The following is a 27,100-nucleotide window of genomic DNA, read 5'->3' as shown; positions in this document are numbered from 1 at the left end:
GGTAGATCCATTAGAGACTGCATGACAATGAAGGACAGGTGTTTTTTTCAGTCAAAGGAGTTCCTTGGCATTTCCCCCTTTATTTGGAGGCCAGATTGATGAAGATGTAGAGGACTAGAATGCTGTTGTAGAATAGTTCCTGGCATTTACTTTTCATGAGCTCCTCTTATATGTAAAGTGTTCTGTGCTTGATCTTGTGTGGGAATCTATAAAATATCAGACAGGGACCCCTACCCTTCATGAGTTGATGGTATTGTAATGCTTTTCTTTGGACTTTTTGTTCACCTTGGATCTACGTATGCTTAGTTATCTTTGGGTCTTTACTTACTGGGCAAAGAGAAACATTTCTGCTAAAATGAACTTCAAGTGACTTTGATTTGTGACTTATTTTTCCTTTTGAAGAATGGATTAACTACTGGGATTTGAGGGTTTAGAAAATACAGTCATAAATATATTGTACTTATAATTAGGAACCTCTGTACCACTGATTTGTTGACCTTTGGTCAGGATTTGACTCTTCTGACTATTAATCATTTGTTATATAAATATGTGTGTATACATGCACACAAGGCTTTATTTAAAATACTGTAAAGCACATTTAAAAAATGATTCAGCACTTAGCGTTCTAAGATGCCACTTGTATATTCAATCACTAAATTAAAATATTCATTAAGTTGTAATTACATTTATATTTATGTTCACAAATATATTCATTAAATAAATATATTCTATGTAAGTGTATAGTAAGTATAGTTATGATTTATATATTAATTATATATTCATTAAACATATCATTCATTAAAATTATTTATTACACTTTAATTGGTCAATTTCCACATTTGTGAAATGGGAATAACAATAATTGTATTGATTTCATATATTTCTCATGAAGATAAAATTAATTAATACATATACAGTAGGTTCTTGGGTTACGTCGGAGATCCATTCCTACGGTGCAACGTAACGTGATTTTCGCCGTAAGTCGGAACCCACCTACATAAGCACCTATGTCACTCACATGGAGCACATACACAGCAGTAATGAAGTGAAACAGTAAAAAAAAATTTAAAGAAAGATAATTCCTGACCTTTACTTGTGGTAAATAAATAATAAAAAACATAAAGCACATATGTACATACGTCGAAATGACGGAACTTTTTTTTTATAAATAAATGGGAGATGGTGACATAACCACAAAATGACGTACATCAAGTCCGACATAACCCGAGGACTGTCTGTACATATATAATGAAACTCTTTAGACTAGTGTAAAGTTTAAGTGCCCAATAAATATCAATGGCTACATTATTATTAGTAGTAATATTTTAATATTAATGTTGTCATTTTTCCCTTCCCTGTGGGTGAATGAGGAGGGGAGTGGCTTGTTATAAAATGACTAGAGGCCTGGTACACGAAATTCATGCACTGGGGGCATGGTCACTCAGCCCAGATTGCAAGAGGGCAGAGGCCAGGCAGAGGGACCCCACTGGTGCATGATCGGGGCTAGAGAGGGACACAGGAGGTTGGCCAGCCAGGGAGGAACCGCCGGCAGACTCCAGGGTGTGTCTGGCCCATCTTGCTCAGTCCCGATGGGCTGGACCCCAGCAGCAAGCTAACCTATCAGTCAGACTGTCTGCCCCCTGGTGGTCAGTGCACATCATAGTAAGTGGTTGAGCAGCCTTAGCATATCATTAGCATATTATGCTTTGATTGGTTGAATGGCCGACCAGACGACTGGACACTTAGCATATTAGGCTTTTATTATATAGGATTTTATTTGCCTGTGTTTGTTTCTCTTTCATTTCTTTTTATCTTTCTTGTTGCTTTCTGATTTCCTGTCCAGTTTTCAGTAATGGGTGTGGAGTAGGACAAGAACTTACGTTAGTTGGTGCCCTGTGTCTGAACCAGGAAGGAGTGGATGCATCAGACAGCCTGTGGCTTGGTGGGCAGGGACTTAAAATGAGCCCTTCCACCTCCATCAGGAGCATGTAATGTCTGGTTGTGTTTCAGTTTTGGAATGTTAGCAGCTACTGATGATCAATGCCTAGATCTGTTAATTCACTAAAAGTTGAAAAATTGTAGTATCTATTTCTGTCATTCCGTCCCCTTATTTTTTAATCAAAACTGATCAGGAAATAAATTTTATTTAAGTCATTTAATGGCTTTAAGTTATTTTATTTTGAATTAGTATTCTTTCTCTATGGCTTTGTAGCAGTAATTAAAATATAGTACTTGATTTGGTGTTGATGTGCAATATACTATATTAAGTAGTTGGTAACTGCAGAATGACTCCAGACCATACAGTTCATCTAGTTAGGAAGTTGTCATAGAGTGCTTACTGATGGTTATTTTCCAGCTAGAAATACGAATTAGGGATAAATATACACTCTAATTAGTATGTAACGTCTTTATTTGTATAATATTATAAAGTACTGTTTTAAAGTATTACCCGCTTATGTAAATTATTTTTAAAATGAGCTATGTGTTTGGTTTTCTAAAAATCCGTTCTAGGCTTGATTTGGAATTGGGAGTAATAAAGTCTAAAATATGTCTCTTTAGTATAGTTAGCTTTGGTGTTACTTATAGAAGACCTGAGTTTCAAAATTGTACAGTTTTTTTTTGTAAAATTATAGAAGAGGCTTGGAAGATAATTTGATTTTTTTTTCAGTTTTCTAATTTACAGTATGTCCTATTGCATAACTTCTGCCTTTACATTTGAGTATTATCCAAAGGGTCTGGTGCCCACTCTGTCTTTGAGGACCTTCCAAATAATATTTTTATTTTTGGAAATAATTTATTTGTTTGGGGGGAAAAAAAAAAACCATTCACCTCGTAGATATTTCATTTAAAGCAAGCAGCTGAAGCTGGAGCACTATAAAGTGTTCTAAAGCCTAGGATTTGACCAGCTTAGGTGAGCTCAATAAGAATGTCTGTGGTGGGGTTAATAGGGGAGGTTTTCTTCAACAGACCAGATAACTGACTTCTTTCCCTCATATTCTTACTACTCCCTTTCTTCTTTACTTTCTTCAGATCTTGTTCAAGCTCAGTGTGCTCTTTAGTCAAAGCTAATAAGTATAGTTGATTATAATCTTCAGGTACATCTGCAGTGGAATAAACCTAATTTTTGCTTTTCTTTGGGGGATTTTGAGAGTCTGCCTTCCAGATGAACTTAGACCTGTGATCATTTTAAATGGACATGGAAGGGAAATTAAAGTGTTAGATCAGGAAATAAAACTCAAAAATTTCAGCATTTTGCCAAATGAGTCTTTAGCAAGTTTTGTTGTTGTTGTTTTTTTTAGCAGGTTATCTTTTAGGTAACTCTTTAGAAAATGATGGTATAATACATCTCTTAAATGAATAGCAGTTTTGTTTTCTGAGCCTTCATCTTGTTGTTAATACAAGCTGGGCATAAGAAGGTTTACAGTTGTTCATATAGAAAATAATACAATAATTAAGAAATAATAATAAGAATAAGCTCTGTTTCATGTACTCACAACTGCAAACTTACTTTTGCCCACCCTGTACTTTGTTAGATCCAACTCAAGGCTAGAGTGATCCAGTTGAGGTGCTTGTACAGTAGAAATGAATGTTACATTCTTGCCTTGTTGATTCAGATTGCTTCATGTAGAATACATCATTTACTCCAATTCAACAAACAGTTTTTTGAGTGAGACTCTGGGGCAACAGCAGTAAACCAGGCAGACAAGGGGTCCCCATCCCTGAGAGCTTACATATTGCTGAAATTATCCACAGAATTCCCGAGGTGGAATAGTGAGTGGAATTCCACATAAGGTTCTGTTTTGACCAGCTTGTCCAGAGCTGCTTTTTGAGGAAAATCAGAGACTACTCTTGAGTAGAGAGAGTAGAATATAAGCCGAGTCTTAAAATTTTACAACACAACATTATCTTTGTTGGCTTTGAGTTTGGTATGTAGAAAATAATGGTTCTTTTTTTCAGTAAATAAGAAACCTACTAGTAATTTCTACCCATTGTTGTTTTCTCTTTTTATTCTAAGTTTTGTGCTAAATTGCAGGTTTTTTCTTAGTTTAGATTTTCTGAAATAATGCTTATCTTCTTCTCTCTCTCTCTTTATTATTGGCTGGTAGGATTAAAATTTATTCTGGTATTATTTGGTTAATCATTAGTTACTTCCAGATCTTTGGGAAGTAGCTAAATGTAAAGATGGTTACTACATATTCTGTATTCTTAATTTTCATTTGTTTGTTTTTCCTTTATTTTTCAAGATAATCTCAATTTCAAGTATTTTGTTCCATTTTGTGGACACTTGTTTTTTTTTGAGTTTTCAAATCTGTTTTTATTTTACGAATGAAGAGTCACATTCTGCTTAAAAGTCCAAGAGGCATTTTTCCAAGATACTGAGTTGCTTGTCAGGTTAAAGAGACACAATGAAGGAAGACCACCCAGAGGCTCAGAGATAACTTGAAATTTCTGACACTTAGTTTTTAATTTAGATAATAAATGGTCCTTTAGGTCAGTGCCCTTTAACCTGAGTGCCTGGATTCTGATGAGCTTTAGGGAGGTGGTTTGTGAATCTCCTGCAATGATAATGCCAAACTTTGTAGATATGTAGATGCATGCCCTTTTCTCAGGAGGGCCTCATTTGTTTTCATCAGAATTCCAAAGGGCTTGGCAACTGTAAAAAAAAGGTTAATAACCAGTGTTTTATGTATAAATGGGATTTTAATGAATAGGGATAACAATTTTTCCCCTTCCAGACATATTTTGCAGAAAGTTAGGAGATTGTCCAGATGTTTATTATTATTGGAGTAGTGAGCTCTTGAATTAGTTGAAGTGTTCTCTTGAGCCAGCTTGGATTATATAGAAGTCAAATCAAAATAGCTTTAGTATTTTTTTATGTGATCTTCAAACATCACACTTTAACCTGTGAGTTCTTGTATTTACCCCATTGTTATGGGCTGAATTGTGTGCTCTTCCCTGCTTCATGTATTGAAGGCCTAACTCCTAGTACCTTGGAATGCGACTGAATTTGGACAGAGAGAGGGTGGGCCCTAATTTAATCTAACTGGTGCCCTTGGTAGAAGAGAAAATTTGAACACAAAAGATAGATACAAGAGCCATGCAAGAACAGAGGGAAAAAGTGAGGCTACAGTGAGAAGGTAGCCACATGCAAGCCCAGGAAAAAGACCTCAGAAAAAAAACAAAACTTGATGACACTTTGATCATGGACTTTTAGTCTCCAGAACTGTGAGAAGTAACTTTCCTGTTCTTCAAGCCACCCTAGCAAAGTAATACACTCAGGATAAAGTAGCAGTTGGGTGACAATAAAGAGTATAGCAAGGTAACTTAACTTTTTTTTTTTTGTCCCCCAGTACTGGGTCATATGATAAAATGTTGTGGATAGCTTTACATAATCTAGTATCTGAAAGAGATGGTTTGACTCATGAAATTTAGACCCATGAAATTAATTCCTATTCTTACTGGTCTTCTTTATTGATTTATTTGTCATTTTACAGTTTCCCATTTGCCTGTGGTTATATTTTGTCTTCTAGTCTCTAGCATTTCTCATTCTATGGGACTGATTTTTATAAATAAGTCTATTATAAATCAATAGCAGAACAGTGTCTCTGTGTATTCTCCCATGTGTGTTCTGTACAGCCATTCCAGCCCAGACTGGTTCTCTGGTACTGTGATCTGTCCTCACACCTCTTCCAGACTGTCAGTTTTTGACATTACAAGCATCCCTTGGAGATATTGTGGGTTTGGTTCCAAACAACTGCAGTAAAGCGAATATCATAATAAAGCGAGTTGTAATCAAATGGGGGAGGGGCTTGCCTTCAATTTGTAAGAAGCATAATAAAGCAAAACGCAATAAAACGAGATATGCCTGTATATTTAGTCTTTGAAGTTTCTCTTTGCCAAAAATAAATTGGAATGTTTCTAGTGATGTCTGCTTCTGTTGCTAACTTGATTCAATAAACTGGAAACTTTCAGATTTGAAAATGAATGAAAAGCTAAAGGATGAATGTATATTTGTCAAGTTCACCACAAGGGCAGGAATTCCAGTTTTGTTCATGCTGAAGCCCCAGGATCTAGCACAGTCAGTACCTGACACTCAGCAAGACATTAAATATTTGATAAACACTAATACGGTATAACTCAAGGCATCCAAAATTGAGCACGTAGCCCAAATTCTGCTTCCTGTCACATTGAGGTTCCTCAGTCTTCTTTTATGATATTAAGGATTACCTTGCTAAGAAGTACCCTCTCCCTTTTCCTCATCTGCTTCCTTCATTGCATAGTAGTTCAGAGATGGCCTTTGGCTCCTACCACATGTGCATTCAGGCGCCTTGATGTGCTTGCTGTGTGATCCTGGCAAGTTCCTCAACTTCCCTCTGCTTTGGTTTCTTCATGTACAGTTGGAGATAGAGTATGCACTTCTTAAGTTGTTTTTTGGGGGAGGATTATAAGCTTAGAACAGTGCCTGGCACATGGTAAGCATCTTAGAGCTATTAAAGCTATTATTCTAGTGTGGAAATAGCTATTCTATTCTCACTTGTTTGTATCTGGTATCTTTTATCTCTAGTTCTACATTGGTTTCTTTCCCTAGGTATAAGACAATTCTCTTTAAAGAACAAAATCTTTGCCATAAAACTGACATGATTTTCTTGGTGGTAGCCATGTAAGTTAGCACTATGCTTTTGGGAGTGCTTGGGCAAGATATATCCAGTCATAAAAATACTTAACACTATGACTCAGGAATTCCACTTCTGAGAAACTTCTAAGGATATACCCTTAAATACATAAGAGATTACATCCATGAAGATGTTACATTATAGTGTCCAGGGTTGGAGAGAATGGTTTAATAAGTTTTGGCATTTACACTTCTATGGTTGGTGGGTTTGAAAACCATGTAATAACATGTAAAATACTACTTGTTATGAAAAGTACAGCACTGTATGTACAATATGATTATAACCATGTTAAGTAAATACATACATCTAGGAATTTCCAGAGGATAAGATTTATAAGGGCTCTCTTAAACCCATGACTTCTTTTTAGATTCTAGTTTTATGCAAAACCGGTTCTAAAGGCCCAATGTTTACCCTGAATTGAGATTTCTTTATATCTTGTTATAATTATATCTTTCCTATTTGGCTTTAGAAATTCCAGATTTAGTCAAATTCTACAGAATGGGATGGCTGTGGAGTAAAAGATGGAGATACACCTTCTATGTACTCATGGAGTAGTTTTTTGTCCAATAACATGACACCTTGGGCTTCTTAATGCCTAATTAGTTTTCTGCAGTTTAGATTTTCTCACATTTATCCCTTGGATATACTACTTTTTTAACTCTAATATTCAAATTGGCTTTGGTAAGTTCTAAAAACAAGTGCCAAAGCAACAATTTTTTGGTCTTGTTTTCTGTTGACACTTTATTTCTTTTCAAGTGGTAATTCTTAAAGTGTACACCTTGACCAGCCAGTACATGAACTGCTACTTCAGTCTTGGCTCAACAGATGCTTAGAGGAGTGTGGTTGAAGGAAGATTAATTAATTACTGAACAGCTGGGTGCAGTCAGGACTGTGGTTTAGGTCTTATTTCTTTGGTAAACATCGTGAGTCCTATTTCTGAAGTAATTCTCCCACCCCATCCACCCCCACCCAGGATTGCTGACAAAAGTCTTAACTTGTCCAATCTTTTGTCTGCATTGATACTGCAAGCAAACTGTTTTGCTTGGTGCCTTCATATTTGTTAACCTGAATTTTGACTTTTTTATCTCCTTTTTTTTTTTTTTTTTTTTGATAAGCCATTTGAAATTCAGGTACGTATAATGGTGCTAATGAGCTAGGCTATACCCAGTTAGGTATTTGGCTTAAGATATAGGCACCTGCCCTGGCCAGGGTAGCTCAGTTGGTTAGAGCATCATCCCCATACACCAAGGTTGTAGGCTTGATCCCCGGTCAGGGCACATAACAAAAATCAACCAATGAATGCATATATTCTCTCTCTTCCTTTCTTCTTCCCTTTTTCCCTCCCTCCCTCCCTTCCTCTCTCTCTAAAAATCAAATAAATAAAAAAAGACCGAGGCATCCAACCCCAGGGGGGTGTGTATGTTGGCAGACAAGCAGTGTGGTATTTTGCATTGACACTGTAGAGTTAGTAGCTGTTCTCTTAGGTTTCATGTCAATCTTTATTTGGCACCTAATGGATATTTGAACTGTGTTTATAGCTAGTATTAGAATCTTCAACATTTATTCCCTGGGAGAGATGACCTCCTTATGTCCGAGTTACATTTTGGTCAAATAGGGCATATGTTAAAGCTCTGATCAGTTCTTTGAAAGTACTGCATGTCATGTACAAGTGATGTAAAAAATTGCTATTGCCTTAAATATATATAAATTTGCATAAAATATATATGGAAGAATGATTGGTTTCAAAGTTGAAAGAAGCATCAGCTCACTCAAGGAAGTAACAGTTTCCTATGTGAAAGGATAAAGTTTTTATTTTCCTTTGTTTTCTGTAAGAAATTATCAGGAATGCGGAATATCTCAAAATCTGTGGAGGCAGAATTTTCTTAGTAATAATATACTTCTCAAAATATATTAATGATTTTGGGGGTTCTAAACTTTTTTTATTGGGTTTCATTTGGATTTTGATGTGCATTTTAGCCAGGGTTGCCAAATTGTAGATGTCTCATCTGCTTAGGTAGCAATAAATTGTGATGTGCCAGATTTTTTAGAGCATTTGGCATTATGTCACAGGAACAGTAGGAAAAACTTTGTAAACTACTGGGTTAACATAGATAAACATGGTAAATTGAACCAAAATGAAATACTTCACTATGTCTCTGTTCCCCAGCTGTTTGTTTAATAATTTGTAACAGCCTGAACAAGTGTTCTTTCCTTCAGGCCCCCCTCCTTTTTCCCTACTCCAAGAAAAGGGGAGTGGGGAGACCCATGTAAACTAGTATAATATCCCTAATTCAGTATTTTGCAGTACCGTTAATTGTGTTGAGTATCACTTCTGTTGTGATCACAATAGAATAACAGAGTAGTGGCTACCATTCCCAACTTGTAATATTCTTTTTCAGTGTGTTTTATATACTTTGTTGCCCATCAAGCTTATCATAACCTTTATTTTTTAGAAGTTAGCTTTGTTTGGTCTTTAATCATGATATAGAATCTATACGTATTAGAGATAACCATGAAGCCAGGTATGTGCTGCACTTCAATAACATTGTGAATTCTAAGAATGATGAAAGCTGTGAGCATTGAGTTCTTAAAAACCTTGCATGTATGTTTCCAAAGGCCATTCTCTGTATTATTCAGTATCTATTAACAGACAATAAAGGATTTTCCCATTAAATTGTGTACTACTAACCATCCGGACCTCCTGAGGCAAAGTTCAGAATTCCCATGAAATATCAGCTTTAGAGAATATTCCTTAAAAAGAAGAAAAAAAAAAGTGAGCTAACTCCCTGAAGAAATTCCGCCCCCAGTATTTTGGAACTCAGTTTGATAAATACCATCTTTTCTGATTTAGGCTGTATTTTGCTGTTTTGTTAAGGTGCTTTGTTGGGGTTGGATGCATTCTGTCAGTGCTTAGAGGCCTATGGAGGGAAGTCTTTTCTAATTCCTCTGCCTGTATTCACACCCTCCTGGTTTTGGCACTTTTTTCTACTTTACTAGCTGTAGAAGCAGTTTCTACCTACTTTTACATAAGTATGTATGGCTTCCTATGTGATTATGATATGTCTGCTTTAATTCACAGTTCTGTGTAGAGGTTTTACATGGCACTTAAAAAATTGATCCAATTTAAGAAAAATTGACCCAACTTGAAAGATAAGGGCTCTCCTAAGAGATGCTATCAGAGTTATTTAATTGTGTTTAATAAGTTTTATTTGTGTCGTAATCAAATCTAAGATTTTATATGCTGTTTTGTGGTGATTTTTTTGTTTTTTTGAGTTTTTTTGTTTTGTTTTTTTTGGTAACAAGGAAAATATAGATCCAGGAGATTCTTATCTAATTCATATCTTAATTCCACCACTAACTAGCTGTGGGGCTTCAAAGGTCGTTTTAGTTCTGTTACTTCATTTGCAAAAACCAGGATTTTATTATATGTACATGTTGCTGGAGTTGCTCATCATTTCTGTAATGGTTCAGTGAAGAAGGCAGTCATAAGATGTCCTCTAGCAGCTTTTACATTTGTAAAGAAATAGTGGATTTATTTACTGTATGCTTTTCCCCTTTATAAAAGTATCATGGGAAGGGTCTTTCAGGGACTGTTCCATTTTTATTACTCTGGCATTTTGTAAATAGAGAGCAACTGTTAATGCTAATAAATGATGATTCCTGTTTTGGAATTAGCCGTCCTGTACTTTTAATGTAATAGAAACAGAAAGTGCCTTATCTTCTAAACTGTTTTGATAGGCAAGGCACCATAGACTACGAGTGACGAATTATAAAGCAGGCATCTATCTGCCTTTCATGTTAGGCTTCCTGATAGCTCAAAGAAATTCTGTCTTTTCCATTGCTCGTTGATCAGGTTCATCCCTTCTCAGAAAACAGTTAGTAGGACTCTTTAGGCTTTGGGATTTATCCAAGCATTTTCCCTAAGCAAAGTTAAATTCTCTCCCATGTCTTTATGTTGGGATTGTATACTATTTTGTTAAAGAGTTTTTCCAGCTTTTTTGAGTTGAGATCAGAAGTTACAGACTAAAAGGAATGCTGGAATTATTTGAAAGCAGGATTTTGGAGAAAAGGTGTTCAAGTATTAATTAATTCATTGTTGTTTCTCACCTTATTCTTGGAAAGGATTTAAGGTGATAGGTGCATACAAAGACTTTCTCCACTGCCAAGTTTTGTGAAAGAGTTGCTAAGGTTCACTTTCTCACCTTCTAGTCACTCTTCCACCAAGAACTCTGGCTCTGTCCTACTCACAATACAGGGCCTCACAGCAGGGTTACCAGGGATCTCCTTCCCTAGCTAACTGGACACGGTTCTTTATTTGATCTTGCTGTAGGATCTAAAAGTGTCTGCGCCTCCCTTTTATGCACATTTTTTCCTTGATTATAACGGTGATATACCAGTATTGTGAAATTTTTGGAAAAAGACATCTGTAATTTCTATCCAGAAAACCTTTTCCTCATTTAAATGTTTCTATGACAACTGTCTTATTCCTTTCCTCCTGTTCTCTTGTGTTAATCTCCTTACTAGGTAGCAACAACTAAAAATCATCCCAAAAGGCAGCTTCTGCTTCCCCCTGCTCCAGGTTTGCTCAGCTACCATTGTTACCATCTCACTAGACGGTACCGCTCTCCATCTAGTTGCTGAAGCCATAAGACGAGGACTCAACCTTTACTCCTCTCCTTCAATCTCCATTTATAATTAGTGGCTAAAATCCTGCCTGTTGTTTCTTACTAATTCATTTACTTGTCCTTTTTCCACTCATGAAACCTTAGCTTGGACTCTGGTTATTTCTCACCTACCTCAGTTTTCCAAAAGCACTGTCTACTTTGAACCTCTTAGGAATTCATTTATCTCCCTTCAGCGCTTATTTAGCTTTGAAAATCAGGGCTTCTTTGACCTCTTTCTATACCCTCAAAACTAAACTTGGTGCTGAGAGTCCCCTCTCCTCTTCTCACACACTCCTCCCTTCTCTGTATGCCAACATTTAGAGCCTCCCCCCCCCCCCCCCCAAGTATCCCAGCACCCATACTACCCTTATAACACATAATCACATTCTGTTGTAATCGCCTATTATTCGTTTCCTTAAAGGCAGCTTTTAGATCTTATTCATGATTGTACAGTAGTATCCAGCCCAGAATGTTTAGTAAATTTTTCATAATAAATGGATAGAAGGAAATGGGTGGCCGTTAATATGAAAAAAATTTAAAGATGTTATGTTAGTTTTATGGTTCTGGATGCCTTAAAATTTGTATCTTAAAGTGATATGATTGGCCTTTGTTCACCTGTTCCCATGGTAATGGTTCTGTGGACGAGTTTCCAGAGTGTGAAGTATGATAGTAGGGCAAAGCAGGAGGGGAGCTGATAGGCTGGGAGCTGATCTTATAGGCTGGCTGGAGTGGGCTCCACCGCCTGGTATGCAGGGAAGGGTAGGCTTTCCTGTGGTAACAGCAGTGTAGCAGAGATGAGATGGCTGTTTAAGTTAGGGCAGTTGTACTAGGGATGAAGAAGAGGGAGCATATCAGTGACTTCGTGATTGGATGTGGGGTCAGGGTGGAGGAATCGAAGTGACTCAACTTTCTGGACTGGGTACTTGATGTAATCATTAACTAGTTTTGTTAGTTTTTGAGATTATTTTTGATATCCAGGTGAGTATGTCTGCTAGGCAGGCAATAGGATATGAAGTTTGGGAGAGCACATCAGTGGAGAGTCATCAGTTTGTGGTCTTTAAAACTAGAAGAGATCACTTAGATATATGGCTTGCGTGACAATGGTCTAGAAAAACAAAACTCTGAGTAACACTGAGTAAGGGCAGGAGAAGAAGAGATCTGGGAAAAAGCATTGTCAAAGAAACTGAAGGGTTGAAGTTGAAGAGGAAATTTGGTGATAGGCCATAAAATTTTTTCAACTTTAAAGAGAATAACAAGAAAATGGGTCTGTCTTTACCTGTCAGGTTGAATGCTTCAGTATAGACTCTCTGCTTGGCTTTTTGTTGGGCAGTTCCACCTTACCCCTATTGAGGCAGTCCGCACCCCAGCCCAAATCTGGAACCCATGACACTCTTACACCAGATCTAACACATGACCTTTGAAGTTCCATTCAAGTTAATCTAAGGTTAAAAACAGATTCTGGACCCAATCCCAGAAATTCTGACTCAATGGGCCCAGGGATCTTAAATTTTACAAGGACATATCTTGTCTCAGGAACAGTCTTGTGTAGGTAGGTGTTATATCACTGCATTTTATTTAATTGCAAGAGAGCAGGACTTTATTATAGAGACTTTAAAAATACAATTGTGATAAAGAGATTGGCAACCATGGAAACCTGGCTGGAGCTTTCTGCAGTGTCTGAGGGAGTGAGGTGGGGGTGGGAAAAGCGCCACCGTCTGATGTAATCTATTAGAGATGCAAAGTTTTTTTCATGGATCTTTGCAGCAGATGCCCTTGGTGCCCTTGCTCATATGGTCCACCAGTGATTTCAACCAGAACCTAGAGTTCTGTTTCTTACTCTATATGTCTTGCCAGGAGAGGGTCTTCAAGGCTTGCAAAGGAGCGGAGAGGTTAATATCCTAGGCCAGTTGGGAACTCAAGCCTAAATGTCCTTTCTTCTTCAGGGGACCCACAGTCACCCTGATTGCATCACATGGTTTTGTTAGCTTTTCTCCTTCCATATTGTACCTTTCCTTCCCTCCCTTCTGTTTCCTGGGATCGTCTTCTATTTAATCTGCTATAAAACCTTATCTATTAGTAATGTGTCATTTGAGCTGACTTTACAGGTTAATAAATGCAAACAAAATCTGTTTCTTCTTAATGTCCCTGTCTATCAATTTAGCACCTAAAATAATGTGTGGGGGAGGAAGGCATAGAGAGAACATATTGTGCGATGCAGAATGGTACACACATTGCTCGAGTTTAAATTTATCCACAGACATTCTGTAATAAGATCATTATGTGAGAATTTATTGGATTTTTTAGCAAACTCTATGTCTTTCATTTTATTTAGGAGTTGAAGGGATATGGAAAAAAACCCCAAAAATTTTGACACAAATAGCTCTAGATGTGCCTCTTTTTTTCATTTATCATTTATTAATTTACCTATTTTATTCATATATCTTCATCTTATTCTTGAGTTATGGGTGGTTCTTTTATAAGACCAAATTACAGAATATATAATAGAAAACTATTAAAATGTTATCGTGCAGAAAGGGGAAGATCTTTACAGATTTAGGATATAAATTACCAAAGATCAGAAAAAAAGATCTATTTCAGGGATATCTTTTAAAAGATACTTGGTGTGCCTTAAATGCAAGATTTCTGTTTACTTAGCTGGAAGATACTCATATCCATATTTCTTCTTTTAGCTTTGACTGGACTCTAGGAATTAAAAGTTGAAATGAAAGGTAAACTTGTTCTGGATGGTCACTTTCACTCTTGATTATTAAAGCTGATATCTGAAAGCAGTTACCACAGAGGCTGCCACACTGCAGGTACTCACTCAGTAAGGTTATGTGGCGAATGAGAGGAATATGCTGAATTGCCGAGTATGTATGTCTTAGACTGGTGTCCCCATGAGTGAGAGTAGATGAAAGTCCATGTTCTTAGACTGCTCTTGCCTCACTCCACCAACCTGGGACTACAGATGTTTATTTTGGTCTGTAGGTTTATTTTGTAGGAGACCAGGCATCCCTACAGAACACTTTCTTGTATAGCAGTGGGCTATTTTGACATTTAAATGATGAGATCTTTGGATAGATAATCTGGTATTCTGACCTCTCAGTTAATATTTCAATGCAGACTCAGAGTAAGTGACTTGTCCAAGGTAAAAATCATCCTGTGTGGTTCATTAGTGATATGGCAAGGACTAGAACTCAGATCTCTGCATGTAATCATCTTTTTGTCTGATTTTAAAAATGGCTCCCATCTCTACCCCAGGTTAGAGAACAAAACAAGGCACTTTTTTTGAATTGATTCCAAATGGCTTGTAGAATTAATAAGAATTAGAGGTTCTAGATTGGACTTACAATATTCACAGAAAAATTGGCAGTGAGGAGATTATACAAATAGATTATTTAGAAAATCAAGACTAATAGATGGGCAAAGTACATAAGCAAAAAGTGAAAAGTTATAAACATATGGATATTCAACAGTGTGGGAATAGCTTATAAAACAGTATACTTTTTATAAACTTTTGCAATCAATAAAATGCTAGTTACAAATGACTTAGAAATAGTGTTAATCTACTAGGAATTCTGAATGAGTTCCTTTTCTAGTTTCCTTTCTTCTATACTGCCTTCTACCTACTGGAATATATTCTGTAGATTCAGATTTCTTTCTTTTAAGCACTAATTTTATGTATAGAATATTGACTAAATGTCAGTTTTCTGAAATTCTCTCAGTCTGTCCACTGAGTCTAAAATTCACCAACTTATTTTCTGGCCTATACACCATGGAAAATGGTGAGTTTGCTTTTGTTATTCTTGATCTGTACATTAAAAACTAGCTGAAATGAGAGTTGGTAAAGATTTAGTGAACTGATAGAAAATGTTTCTATTATTTGCTAGAACCATCTGAGTGTAAGTAAAAAAAAAAAATTCCTAAAAACAAAATGAGTATCGTAATCAAATGTGTATTTCTTTTCCGTAGAGCCTCTGTTATGCACCTAAAACCATATTGGAATCTGCAGAAGAAAGCACAACCTCTTCAAATTAGCAAGGAAACTCTGAAAACTTCCATGAGCCACCAAGAGGCTATACATAATGAAAAATGCGAAGCTAGCTACATGAAATCAAGTGTCTTTCCTTCCACCTCTCCTGGTAAAGCATCATCTCGACAGCCTTTTGGGGTCCTTTCTCCAAATGTTCTGTGCAGCATGAGTGGGAAGAGTCCTGTAGAGAGCAGCTTGAATGTTAAAACCAAGAAGAATGCACCATCTGCAACAATCCATCAGGGCGAAGAAGGGGAAGGGCCGCTTGATATTTGGGCTGTGGTGAAACCAGGAAATACCAAGGAGAAAATAGCATTCTTTGCAGCCCACCAGTGTAGCAATAGGATAGGATCTATGAAAATAAAAAGCTCCTGGGATATTGATGGGAGAGCTACTAAAAGAAGGAAAAAATCAGGGGATCTTAAAGAAGCCAAGATACAGTTAGAAAGGATGAGGGAAATCAACAGCAGGTGCTATGAGCCTGAGCCTTTTGCGTGTGGCATTGAGCACTGTTCTGTGCATTACGTGAGTGACAGTGGGGACAGTATCTGTGCTGGGAGGCCTCTGTCGGTCATACAGATGGTTGCCTTCCTGGAGCAAAGAGCCAGTGCTGCTCTGCTGGCCAGTTGTGCGAAAAACTGCACTAACTCACCTGCCGTCGGGAGGATTTCTGGGCAATCCAGAGGTGGGCCTCCAGCCTCTGAGCCCTTTTCTGCCCCAGGAGCTTGTGAAGAACCCATGGAAAGGGGAAATCCTGAGGTTGGTGAACCCCAGAGTGAGCCAGTCCGCGTCCTCGACATGGTAGCCCGGCTGGAGTCTGAGTGTCTGAAGCGGCAGAGCCAAAGTGAGCCTGGGAGCCTCTCGAGGAATAACAGCTTCCGTCGAAATGTAGGCCGGGTGCTGCTTGCAAATGGCACTCAGGCTGATGAAGGCAAAACAAACAAAGGCGCTTTGGAGGCCCCTGTGTCTGTGGACTGTGGCCCGTCAAGAGCTGACCATTATTCTCTTGAGGGGAAGCAGGCCTGGGATGGGGCTCCTCCAGGCTGTCCCTCATTGCCAGCAGGTGTGAGTTTCCACATGGATAGTGCAGCAACAGAGCCAGATCAGCACACTGCTGTGAAAAACAGCAATAGGTTTGATGTAGAAATGACAGAGGAACCTGAGCCACCTTTTCCTCCTCAAACCTGTCCCCAAACCACTGAGTTGCCCACAGATCCTGTTGAAGAGCTTGTGCCACAAAATCCTGATCAGCGAAGAAAAGAATCTGTGTGCATTAGCATCACTGTGTCTAAGGTGGAGAGAGACCGGCCTTCTAGTTTAAAGTCCTGTGGAGACCCACTTCCGGGGAGGCTGTTCTTTTTGCTGCCTGGTCAGCAGCAGTCAGACTGTTCCCAGTTGAATGAAAGCACAACCCAAGAGTCTCCAGAGGCCAGCCAGCCTGAAGATGGTGCTGAGGGTGGCAGTGCATCTGAGGAAAAAAGTGTTTCAGCTGATTTGCTCGTCCCAGCGCCAGCCCCTCCTGTGGAAAGTACAGTACCAGTGCTCGAGGCCTCCAGTTGGAAGAAGCAGGTGTCCCATGACTTTCTGGAGACCAGATTTAAAATCCAGCAGCTTTTAGAACCTCAGCAGTACATGGCTTTCCTGCCCCACCACATTATGGTGAAAATCTTCAGGTTACTTCCCACCAAGAGTTTAGTGGCTCTTAAATGTACCTGCTGCTATTTCAAGTTCATCATTGAATACTACAACATCAGGCCAGCAGATTCTCGCTGGGTTCGAGACCCACGCTATAGAGAGGACCCTTGTAAGCAGTGCAAGAAAAAATATGTGAAAGGGGATGTGTCCCTGTGCCGGTGGCATCCCAAGCCCTATTGCCAGGCATTGCCTTACGGGCCAGGATACTGGATGTGCTGCCATCGTTCTCAGAAAGGCTTCCCTGGCTGTAAGCTGGGGCTTCATGACAATCACTGGGTCCCTGCTTGCCACAGCTTTAATCGGGCAATCCACAAGAAAGCAAAAGGGACTGAGACTGAAGAGGAATACTAAAGTCTCTGTGAGAGGCGACCAAATGGCTGATTTTTAATACTGCAAAACACCACCTAGACTCACTGTTCAAGTGAGTGTTGCCTCTCAGAGCCATCACTCTAGGAGAATCTGTACCTGTTCCTTCAGGACTGCTGTTGGGCATTTTTTCATTTACAAGCTGTACAAGAAAACTGGTCTCATTGTTTAATAGTGGCGCCTCCCATTTGATCCAGGGTGGAAGCCCAGTTTGATTCAGTTGGCTGTGAATAATTATGCCTGTTTTCCCAAATCAAATCCATCCTCAGAGGACGAAGACTTGCCATCATCAAGGACGGACAGAAAAGTTCACTGCAGACTATGCATGCAGTCCCCAAAAAGGGGTTCCAGAAATTTCTGAGCACTGGCAGGCACCATATTTGAAATAAGTGAGTAGTGTCCTATGGAAAGAAGAGCAGCAGTCATGGATGAAAAGTATGCTTATGAAGGAGAAGTCAGGCACCTTACCTTAGGCCTTGTATGCTTGATCCTGTGAGATTGATGTTTGTGGATGGAGATGGATTTCATGCCCTGTGGTGTTTACAGTGTATATAATGGTTGTGTTTTCACAGGGCTGTGAAAGTGCACATTAAACCCGAGCGCCTTTACCTTAGATGAGTGCTTTTGGCCCCTCTGTATGTAACACTATTAAAACCCATTTGTGTATAGTGGACAGCTGACGAAATATCATCACCACAATGCAGCTAGGATAGTGTTGCAGCTATAATTGTGTGTGTGTTTTTTTATTGTTTCAAATTTGTATATCCTGTATAAATATGAATGTTTTGAAAATAAACTATGAATGTTTCCTGTATAATATATGAATGTTTCTGATAAGAAATTCTAAATAGTTAAGAGTACCTGTTGAAAAGATACCAAATAATGGTTTAACTGGACAACCTTAAAATTAGCATAGAGAACAATCCTACGTTATATTTTAGTGATTCAACAAGATTGAGAGATTATATAGTCAGATTATAACATTCTTGTCTACTTTATTCTGTCTGGTTACAAATTTTTTTTAATTTCAATAAAAACATGCATCTTAAATGGGACCTGAGTTGCAGATTTTTTCCCCTTCTTTTTGCAAGTAACAAAGAAGGATGTTGTAAATTGAGTTGTAAGAATTAAAAATTTTTTGAATTGTTATGGGGAGGGGGAGAGAATTTTTTTCTGCTACTGAAGAGAGACCATCTATATATATAAAAAGCCAGCAACCGGAACGCTGTAACGACCAGAACGACCGGTTGCTATGATGTCCACTGCGGCCAGCGAACTGGCTCGATTAGGGGGTTGAGCCAGCTGGCCAACCTTCTGCAGCCCCTCCCCCTGGCTGGCCCCACCCCTTATCGGACTCTCCCACCCCGATGGAGGGCGGGGCGGCCGGCCAACCCCCCCACAGTCCTTCCCCCTGACCGGCCCCCGCTCCCAATGGGCCCCCACCACCCTGATTGGCCCACGACTCCTCCCACCAGCCAGCTCTGCCCCCAATTGGCCCCCCCACTCCGATCAAGGGCAGGGCCAGCCAGCCAACCATCCATGGCTCCTCCCCCAGGCTACTGGCCCCCATCGGCCCCCACCACCCCATTCTGGGGTGGGGCTGGCTGGCCAACTTCCCGCTTCTCCTCCTCCTGACAGGCCTGGCCCCGATTGGGGCCGGGCCGGCCAGACCCGACCTGTGCACGAATTCGTGCACTGGGCCTCTAGTTTTAAACATAACAAGCTTACATTTTTGCAGCCCTTTAACACTTACTTTGAGTTTGTCATATGCCCAACAACCCCTGTATTTCCTGTTGGATGAGGTGTTATCTGACATTCTTACAGCTTGTCTGGGCATAATTAGTCAATTGTTCAGAAGTCATTAAGATGTATTCAGGCCTATGATCATGTACTGCTTGTTGGGGCTGGGAGGTTTTGGGCCCCAGAAAGCTGCTGTGGAGGATCTAAAAATTTGGTGGCTTGAAATCAAATACCCACCAAAAAAAAAACAAACCTTGCAACCTCTGTAAGCTCTGGGCTGTGGAGACATAGTGGTAAATGACCCAGTGGAGGGGCTGATCGGGAAGGGATGAGTGAGGGCTGTGCTGTGATGGTCCCAAAGGAGAAAGATGGAAAGGTTGAGTAGGTGTTGGCCAGGTCTGCCAAGCAGCACCGAAGCCAGATGGAGCAGGAGTCACCTGTGGCTGAGGCGGTGGTGGCCCCTTTGGTTTCTTCTGCCCTTATCCTTAGGCAGTATCTGCTCCTCCCTGAACTACAAAGTGTTTCTTGATGCTGAGCAGGTCTTCCCTGTTAGACACATCATAATGACACTTCTGATAAGCTGGATCCTGCAGGCTCACTGATTGTGACAGGACTGAAGAGAGGCTGAGAACACTTTCCTTCTCTGGTCTTTGGCCATTCAGGAGGCCCTTGTGACACCCTGTCCTTGCCCCATGAGAAGCACCTGCTGATGTCCACACACCAGGAGGGGCTATCGCACTGGCACCACAGTCTGACTTTGGGCATCAGCAGTGAGAACGAGAAGAATTTTACAAATCCCAGAACCCAAGGTACTTCAGGGGTAGGCAGGGTCAAGAGTACAAGACACAGAACCCGTCTTGGTTTGAAGAAGGGTCATTTTGTGTTTGGGATCAGATTATTTGACCAGCTCTTAAGAATCAGGAAACCCAGTCTGACCCAATTGAACCTCCACAGAACCAGCCCCTCCAGCAGAGATGTGGGGATTTGGGGCTGATAAGCTCCAATGCTGTGTCATGGCCTCTTATCAAGGTTACAGCTTTGCAAACGTGGCTGTTTCTGTTTTCATTTTCCCACTGGATTTTAGTAAAGTTAATGGTGAGTGTCCTTCCTCATGACTCACCCCAGCCGAGGTATGTTGGAAATGCTTTTTTTCTTTTAATTAAAATTTTTTTTCCCAATTACACTTAATATACATTATTAAATTAGTTTCCGGAATAAAACATTGTGGTCAGATATGTATATAGCTTATGAAGTTATATATGACTTATTTATATGACTATGAATGTTGGAAATGCCTTTCAGCCTGAGAGTCCCCTGGGCTGAATTTCCAGTGTTTGTCCTCCTTCCCTGTGGTTTGCTCTAAACCGGCAATCTCAATGGACCTTCCTATTAGGTTTGTTGTGATTCTGAATGTAGGATTATCATTTGGTGTATGGTAAGTGCCCAGCAAGTTAGCTATCGTTGTTGGCTCTTAGGTCTACATTTGCTCAGAGTGGACACATAGTATAAATAACACTCTTGCTTGGTTTTCCCGACTCAGCCGTTCCAGATCTGGTTTTCACGTGGGACACAAGCTGTGACTGAGGAGCTGAACTGACCCGGAGCAGAGGACACAGTAAGAATAGCCCAACCCCATCTTGGCATGCCCTTCTCCCTTTTGAATGATGCGGCAGGACCCAGTTCCCAGTGCTCTGTGTGAACCATAGAGAATTTTAGCAGGTGACATCAAAGGGTAGCCCTTCCCTGGTCTCCATTTCTCCCCTGAGGAGAAAGACTGTGCTTCAGAGCCCCCTAGTGCCAAGCTGGGGAAACAAGCCCATTTTTTTTTTTAATATATTTTATTGATTTTTTACAGAGAGGAAGGGAGAGAGAGAGAGAGAGTTAGAAACATCGATGAGAGAGAAACATCGACCAGCTGCCTCCTGCACATCTCCCACTGGGGATGTGCCCGCAACCCAGGTACATGCCCTTGACCGGAATCGAACCTGGGACCTTTCAGTCTGCAGGCCGACGCTCTATCCACTGAGCCAAACCGGTTTCGGCCAAGCCCATTTTTTATTTTCTTCAACAGTCCCAGGCTACCTACCTCCTTCCGTTACACCTTGCTGTAGATATTAGACTTGTAAGAGTAAACAATGTGGGCATCAGGATCCTAGCCCTTCTCCCTCCCCCACTCAAATATAGAAAACTTCCCCTTAGCTTTTGCTCAGAGACTCAGATCCATTTAGCCTAGTTTTTTATCTCCTATCCCTCACTTCACCATTTGGAAGAAAAACCAGAACCAGAGAAATCTGGAAGAATCAGTGTGGCGAGCCAGCTCAGCCAGGTTCGGTGAGCCTGAGAGGAGGCGGTGAAGGATTGAGAAAAGACAAGAGAAGAAAGCTGGGTCTGAGTGGGATGCTGTCCTCTCTGATGGAGACCTAGTGACAGCGCCACAGCCTGAAAGCCATGTCTTTATTTTATAGTGAGATTCCACGAGGCAAAGTAGGGCGTGGTCAAGATGTTTACAACATTCTCGTGGGTTTCAAATCTACTCAATTACATGCACGTGAACTCTGTCAAGCCCACATCACTCAGCCATGTGGGACCACAGGTTCAGACCATAGGTTCAAGATTATAACTATAGCCTTTGGCTATAATGTGCTGGGAGGGCTTTGCCCTCCAAGCTAGGACTTGCCCGTGGCTTTGCCATGAGAGGACCCTGCCCTCTTATTAGTCCGAGGCTTGAACCTGCCCAAACGCTGTATCTGCTCTCCAAAAATCAGAGAGCATCTTCCCCATCTTTGGGAAGTTTGACTTTGTCCCTTGCCCAGTGGAAATGGCCAAAGAAGAAATGAATTGGAAATGGACAAAGGGCTAAGATTAAATTTCCCGGCCTTGTCAAAATGACTCTGGCTTTAAAGTAGCCACGTGAAAAGATCAATCAAATTGACCACATCCCCTTAGCACATTGATGACTCTGCTCAGGAGGTATCTTCTTCGGGACCCCACCCCCAACCTTGGCCCACTGGGTTTGGCTGGGTGTACCCTGTGCGTCTATCATTTCATTCCCTTTTTTTTTTTTTTAATATATTTTATTGATTTTTTACAGAGAGGAAGGGAGAGAAATAGAGAGTTAGAAACATCGATGAGAGAGACATCGATCAGCTGCCTCCTGCACATCCCCCACCGGGGATGTGCCAGCAACCCAGGTACATGCCCTTGACCGGAATCGAACCCGGGACCGTTCAGTCCGCAGGCCGACGCTCTATCCACTGAGCCAAACCGGTTTCGGCATCATTCCCATTTTTGTACCTGGACTTCACTCTGGGCCCAGAGAGGGCAGCTTGGTCATGCCATCCCCAGTGCCTCCAGTACACCCTCATAACATGTTTATATTCCCCTCTAGTGGCCATCTTAATATGAGGGGTACAGGCAGATTCTTACTGCTCTGGGTTGTTTCCCATCTAGTATGAGAAACCTGAAAGGTGGATAAAGGGATCTAGGAAGCTCTCCTCTGGCCACAGCTGGCCCCATGGGAACGTTCTTAGGGATGCTCCATGGCAGCCTGAGGACTTCTGCTGGGTAACAGTGTGCATTTGGTGTGATCTGGGTTCTGTTGTTGCCAGGGGCTCCCCTGGTGGCAGGCTGCTATGGGCTAACTGCAGAAGGTGAGGGTTACGCATGATGTTGGAGTTCCCTTCCTGGGCTCTGTCCAGCCTTCCCCTCCCCTTCTAACTGGAACTTTTCAGGGCCTCCCTGCCAACTTTTTTGGATTGGCTTCCAGCACTTTTTATTACATGGGCATTCCCAGGCATTTTCCAGGGCTTTATTTGCCTTCATTCTTTCTTTACTCAGCTGACTGGCTCTTCATCCTCTCTTTCATCCCATAGCTTGCCACAAAAAAATGACAGAATAAAGCCACTTTGCACCAAAACCCTTCTTGCCACATATCGCAAACTGCACCAATAAGAGCTGGTGTTATCTAGTCTTAGTGCCTGTAAAGGACCACATTCCTTTAAGTGCATTCTCTGCTGTGCTAAGCACCCGACATGTCACTCTGAGAATCTGATAGCTTCTGTCCCCGTTTTCCTTTGTGTTCAGACAAGCTAGTGTTGCAATCTCTGTGAGTTGGTGAAAGTACCTGTGTGAGAAATGTGCAATCCCTTGTATTGACATGCACACCATTCCTAAATTTGTGGCCATAGCTGGTGTTTGCACAACCTCATGGGAAGAATAAACATCACTGTGGTTATGCACCCTTGGGTGGCATCCAGTGTATTTATAGCTAACTGGCCTAAGGGAAACCAGTTAGGCAGCACCCCAATTTTAGATGGCTTATTTGACCTTGGTGTTATTTTAAAAGGAACAGAGCCTCTTGAGTTGGTAGCTGGGAGCAGAGCAATGGCAAATAGACACTACAACAACCCCCTCAAAGGCCCCACATCCACTTTTTAATTAGCAGGGAACAGATATCAGAACCAATTAATTTTAAGTCTCTTTGTCTCAAATTTTTTTTGGATTAAGGAGGACTATAAGAAAGTTAAAAATTACAAAGTTCTACTAAATTTTGCTTTCTTCTTTGGAATGATAAAGCACAGCAGGGATTAGGTTCTAAGGTTAGCAATTTGGGGGAAATGACATACCGCTAAAATTATTCTAGGAAATCCTTTGTGTTCATCACCCAGTAGAGGATGACAGGATGACATATACAGTGGTGGGAAATGTGTAAGCCGTGTAAGATGGGGTACTCTTGCGGAGTGACAAGCGGTGTGCAGAAACAGACTCGGGGAGCAACAGATCCCACCTGCCAGTTAACTGACGTAGAATCACCTGTGCTATTTAAATTATTTCCCTCCTATCTGACCCACCCCCATCAGAGAATCAAACAGTTGCTTTACAAACTGGAATTTTCAGAAGCCTGTTAAGTAGTATAGAGACTGATGCAGTTCTTAAAAAAAAAAAAAAAGTATGCAAACTCAGTTGCCAGACAGTCAGTAAAATGTAGAGCAAGGTTGTATTCAAACTGTCAGTGCCTGCCCATTGTGAGGTTAGAAACCCAGTTTGCACAAGTGCTTGAGGTTTGGTGGGAGGGTATGGATGGAGCCAGGCCTGGCCCACCCAGCACTTCCACTTTGGGATGAGCTGTGGGCCTTCCTCACCAGACCCTCTCCGTAGGCAGTTGAGCATGATTCTACTGCATGAACAGTACTGCCCCTGCCCTGACTGACTATCCTGAGCAGAGATGGTGACTTGGCTACCATCTTTGGAAAAGTAGCTATACAGGTCCTCTGCCCAATTCTCAATTGGATTTTAAGTTATTGGTCTTGAGTTGTATGATTCCTTTATATAATTTGGATATTAGCTTCTTATTGGAAATATCATTTACAAATATCTTCTTCCATTTCGTTGGTTGACTTTTTGTTTTGTTGATGGTTTCTTTTGCTGTGCAGAAGTCTTTTATTTTCGCCTGTTTCTCTTGCCTTGGAGTGAAGTTCACAAAACACTTCTGAAACCAAGGTCAATAAATTTAGAGGGTGTTTTCTTCTATGTATTTCATTCTTTCAGGTTTCACATTCAAGACTTTAATCCATTTTGAGTAAATTTTTGTATATGGTTTAAGAAAGTAGTCTAGTTTTATTCTTTTGAATGTGGCTGTCCAGTTTTCCCAACACCATTTATTGAAGAGGCTTTCCTTTCACTCTTGTGTAATCTTAGCTCCTTTGTTGAAAAGTAGTTGCTCATATATGTGTGGGTTTATTTCTGGGTTCTCAGTTTTGTTCCATTGGTCTATATATCTGTTTTTCTGCCAATACTATAGTGTTTTGACTTCGGCTTTGTTCTTTTTTTAAAAAAAAATTGCTTTAGCTATTTGGGGTCTTTTGTGGCTCTACACAAACTTTAGAATTTTCTGTTCCATATATGTGAAAAATGCCATGGGGATTCTCATAGGAATTCTACTGAATATGTAGGTTTCTTTTGGTAATATGGATATTTTCGTTATGTTAATTCTTTTTTTCCAATCACAGTTTACATTCTGATATATAAAAACCCTGGGCCATAACAACCAAGGCTCGACCAACCAGAAGTCAGTCCTGCAGTCAGCGCTGGGTTGCCATGGCACTGACTGCTGAGGGGACTGCGAATCAGGGTCAGAGAGAGGCCTGAAGAGAGAAGCGGGACTGATCCGTTGCCTCTGTGGCAGCTTTTGATCAGCACTTGCCTCTTTCTTTCTCTCCCAGTCTGGCTAGAGCCATGCCTCCATTTCTCTCCAGGCCTACATCGGGGCTGCTGATCAGCCCCGCCTTTCTGATCAGGCCCCGTTGATAGGCCCAGAGACACTGACTGGCATAGGAACTAACCAATCAGAACCAAATGTGGGTGCTGTGAAGAACCAATGGCTGCCTAGGAGGTGGAGCTTTGGACATTGGCATAGCAACCAACCAATCAGAACCAAATGTGGGTGCTGTGAAGAACCAATGGCTGCCTAGGAGATGGAGCTTCTGATGCTGACTGGCATAGAAACCGACCTATCAGAACCAAATTGGCCAGCAGAAGAGGGCAGTTGGGGGCAAGATCAGGCCTGCAGGGGAGGGCAGTTGGGGGTGAGATCAGGCTGGCAGGGGAGGGTTGTTGGGGGAAAGATCAGACCAGCAGGTGAGGGCAGTTGGGAGCAACCAGGCCGGGAAGGGAGGGCAGTTGGGGGCGAGATCAGGCCAGCAGGGAAGGTCAGTTAGGGATGATCAGGCAGGCAGGTGAGCAGTTAGGAGCCAGCAGTCCCAGATTGTGAGAGGGACATCCCCCAAGGGGTCCCCAATTGGAGAGGGTGCAGGCTGGGCTGAGGGAACCCCCCCTTCATGCACGAATTTCGTGCACTGGGTCTCTAGTTATTTTATATTGGTTTCCTATGTTCTGAATACTGGTTAGAAAATAATATACTTTACAAAGGGGTCACCCCCCAATGTTTCCAGTACCTACCTGTCACCATACATAGTTATTACAATATTATTGACTATACTAGAGGCCCAGTGCACAGAATTAGTGCATGGGGGGGGGGTGTCCCTCAGCTCAGTCTGCTCCCTCTCCAATCTGGGACCCCTCAAGGGATGTCTAACTGCCCTCTCACAATCCAGAACTGCTGGCTCCCAACTGCTCGCCTGCCTGCCTGCCTGATTGCCCCTAACTACTCCCCTGCCAGCCTGATCGATGCTTAACTGCTCCCCTGCCAGCCCGATTGCCCCAAACTGCCCTCCCCTGCAGGCCTGGGTCCCCCCCCCCCCCCACCCCAACTGCCCTCCTCTGCTGGCCCGGTCACCCCTGTCCTCCCTTCCTCCCTTGCAGGCCATCCGGTGTTTACATGGGGGCAGCCATCTTGTGTGTTGGAGTGAGGGTCCATTTGCATATTATTCTTTTATTAGATACTAGAGACCCGGTGCACAAAAATTTGTGCACTGGGGGGGAGGGAGGGGACCCCCTCAGCCCGGCCTGTGCCCTCTCACAGTCTGGGACCCCTCGGGAGATAACGACTTGCTGGCTTAGGCCTGCTCCTGGGTGGCAGAGGGCAGGCCCAATCCCTAGGTGCAGCCCCTGGTCGGGCTCAGAGCAGGGCTGATTGGGGAGTTGGGGCACCGCCCTCTGTCATGCACAGAGCAGGGCGGATTGGGAGGTTGCAATGCGACCCTCAGTCACACTCAGGGTAGGGCTGATTGGGGGGTTGGGGCACTGCCCCCTGTCACACTCAATGCAGGGTCGATGGGGAGGTTGTGGCGCCACCCCCTGTCACGCACAGAGCAGTGCCCATCGGGGGTTGGGGCTCCGTACCCTGTCACGCACAGAGCAGGGCCAATCAGGGGGTTGGGGCGCTGCCCCCTGTCATGCACAGAGCAGGGCGGATCAGGGGGTTGGGGCGCCGCCCTCTATCACCCACAGAGCAGGGCCGATCAGGGGGT

At 41.6% G+C, this 27,100-nt stretch overlaps 1 protein-coding gene across 2 annotated transcripts in view; it reads left to right on the top strand.

Annotated features, from left to right (window-relative positions):
• FBXO34 (F-box protein 34) overlaps nt 1-18,249 on the top strand; it is a 74,184-nt gene extending 55,935 nt beyond the window's left edge. For both annotated transcript variants that reach the window (XM_070419295.1, XM_070419299.1), the window contains exon 2: nt 15,311-18,249. In XM_070419295.1, coding sequence (XP_070275396.1) covers nt 15,321-17,417 — 2,097 coding nt within the window. In that variant the 5' untranslated portion in view covers nt 15,311-15,320 and the 3' untranslated portion in view covers nt 17,418-18,249. The remainder of the gene's footprint in view (nt 1-15,310) is intronic.
• The last annotated feature ends 8,851 nt before the right edge of the window (nt 18,250-27,100 follow it).

Source organism: Myotis yumanensis, unplaced genomic scaffold (genome assembly GCF_028538775.1).
Source record: "Myotis yumanensis isolate MYYU_CA2020_CCGP unplaced genomic scaffold, mMyoYum1.0.hap1 SCAF_1, whole genome shotgun sequence".
Lineage (NCBI taxonomy): Eukaryota > Metazoa > Chordata > Mammalia > Chiroptera > Vespertilionidae > Myotis > Myotis yumanensis.
Note: the sequence above shows the minus strand (reverse complement) of the source record. Positions and strands in the feature narration are given on the sequence as shown.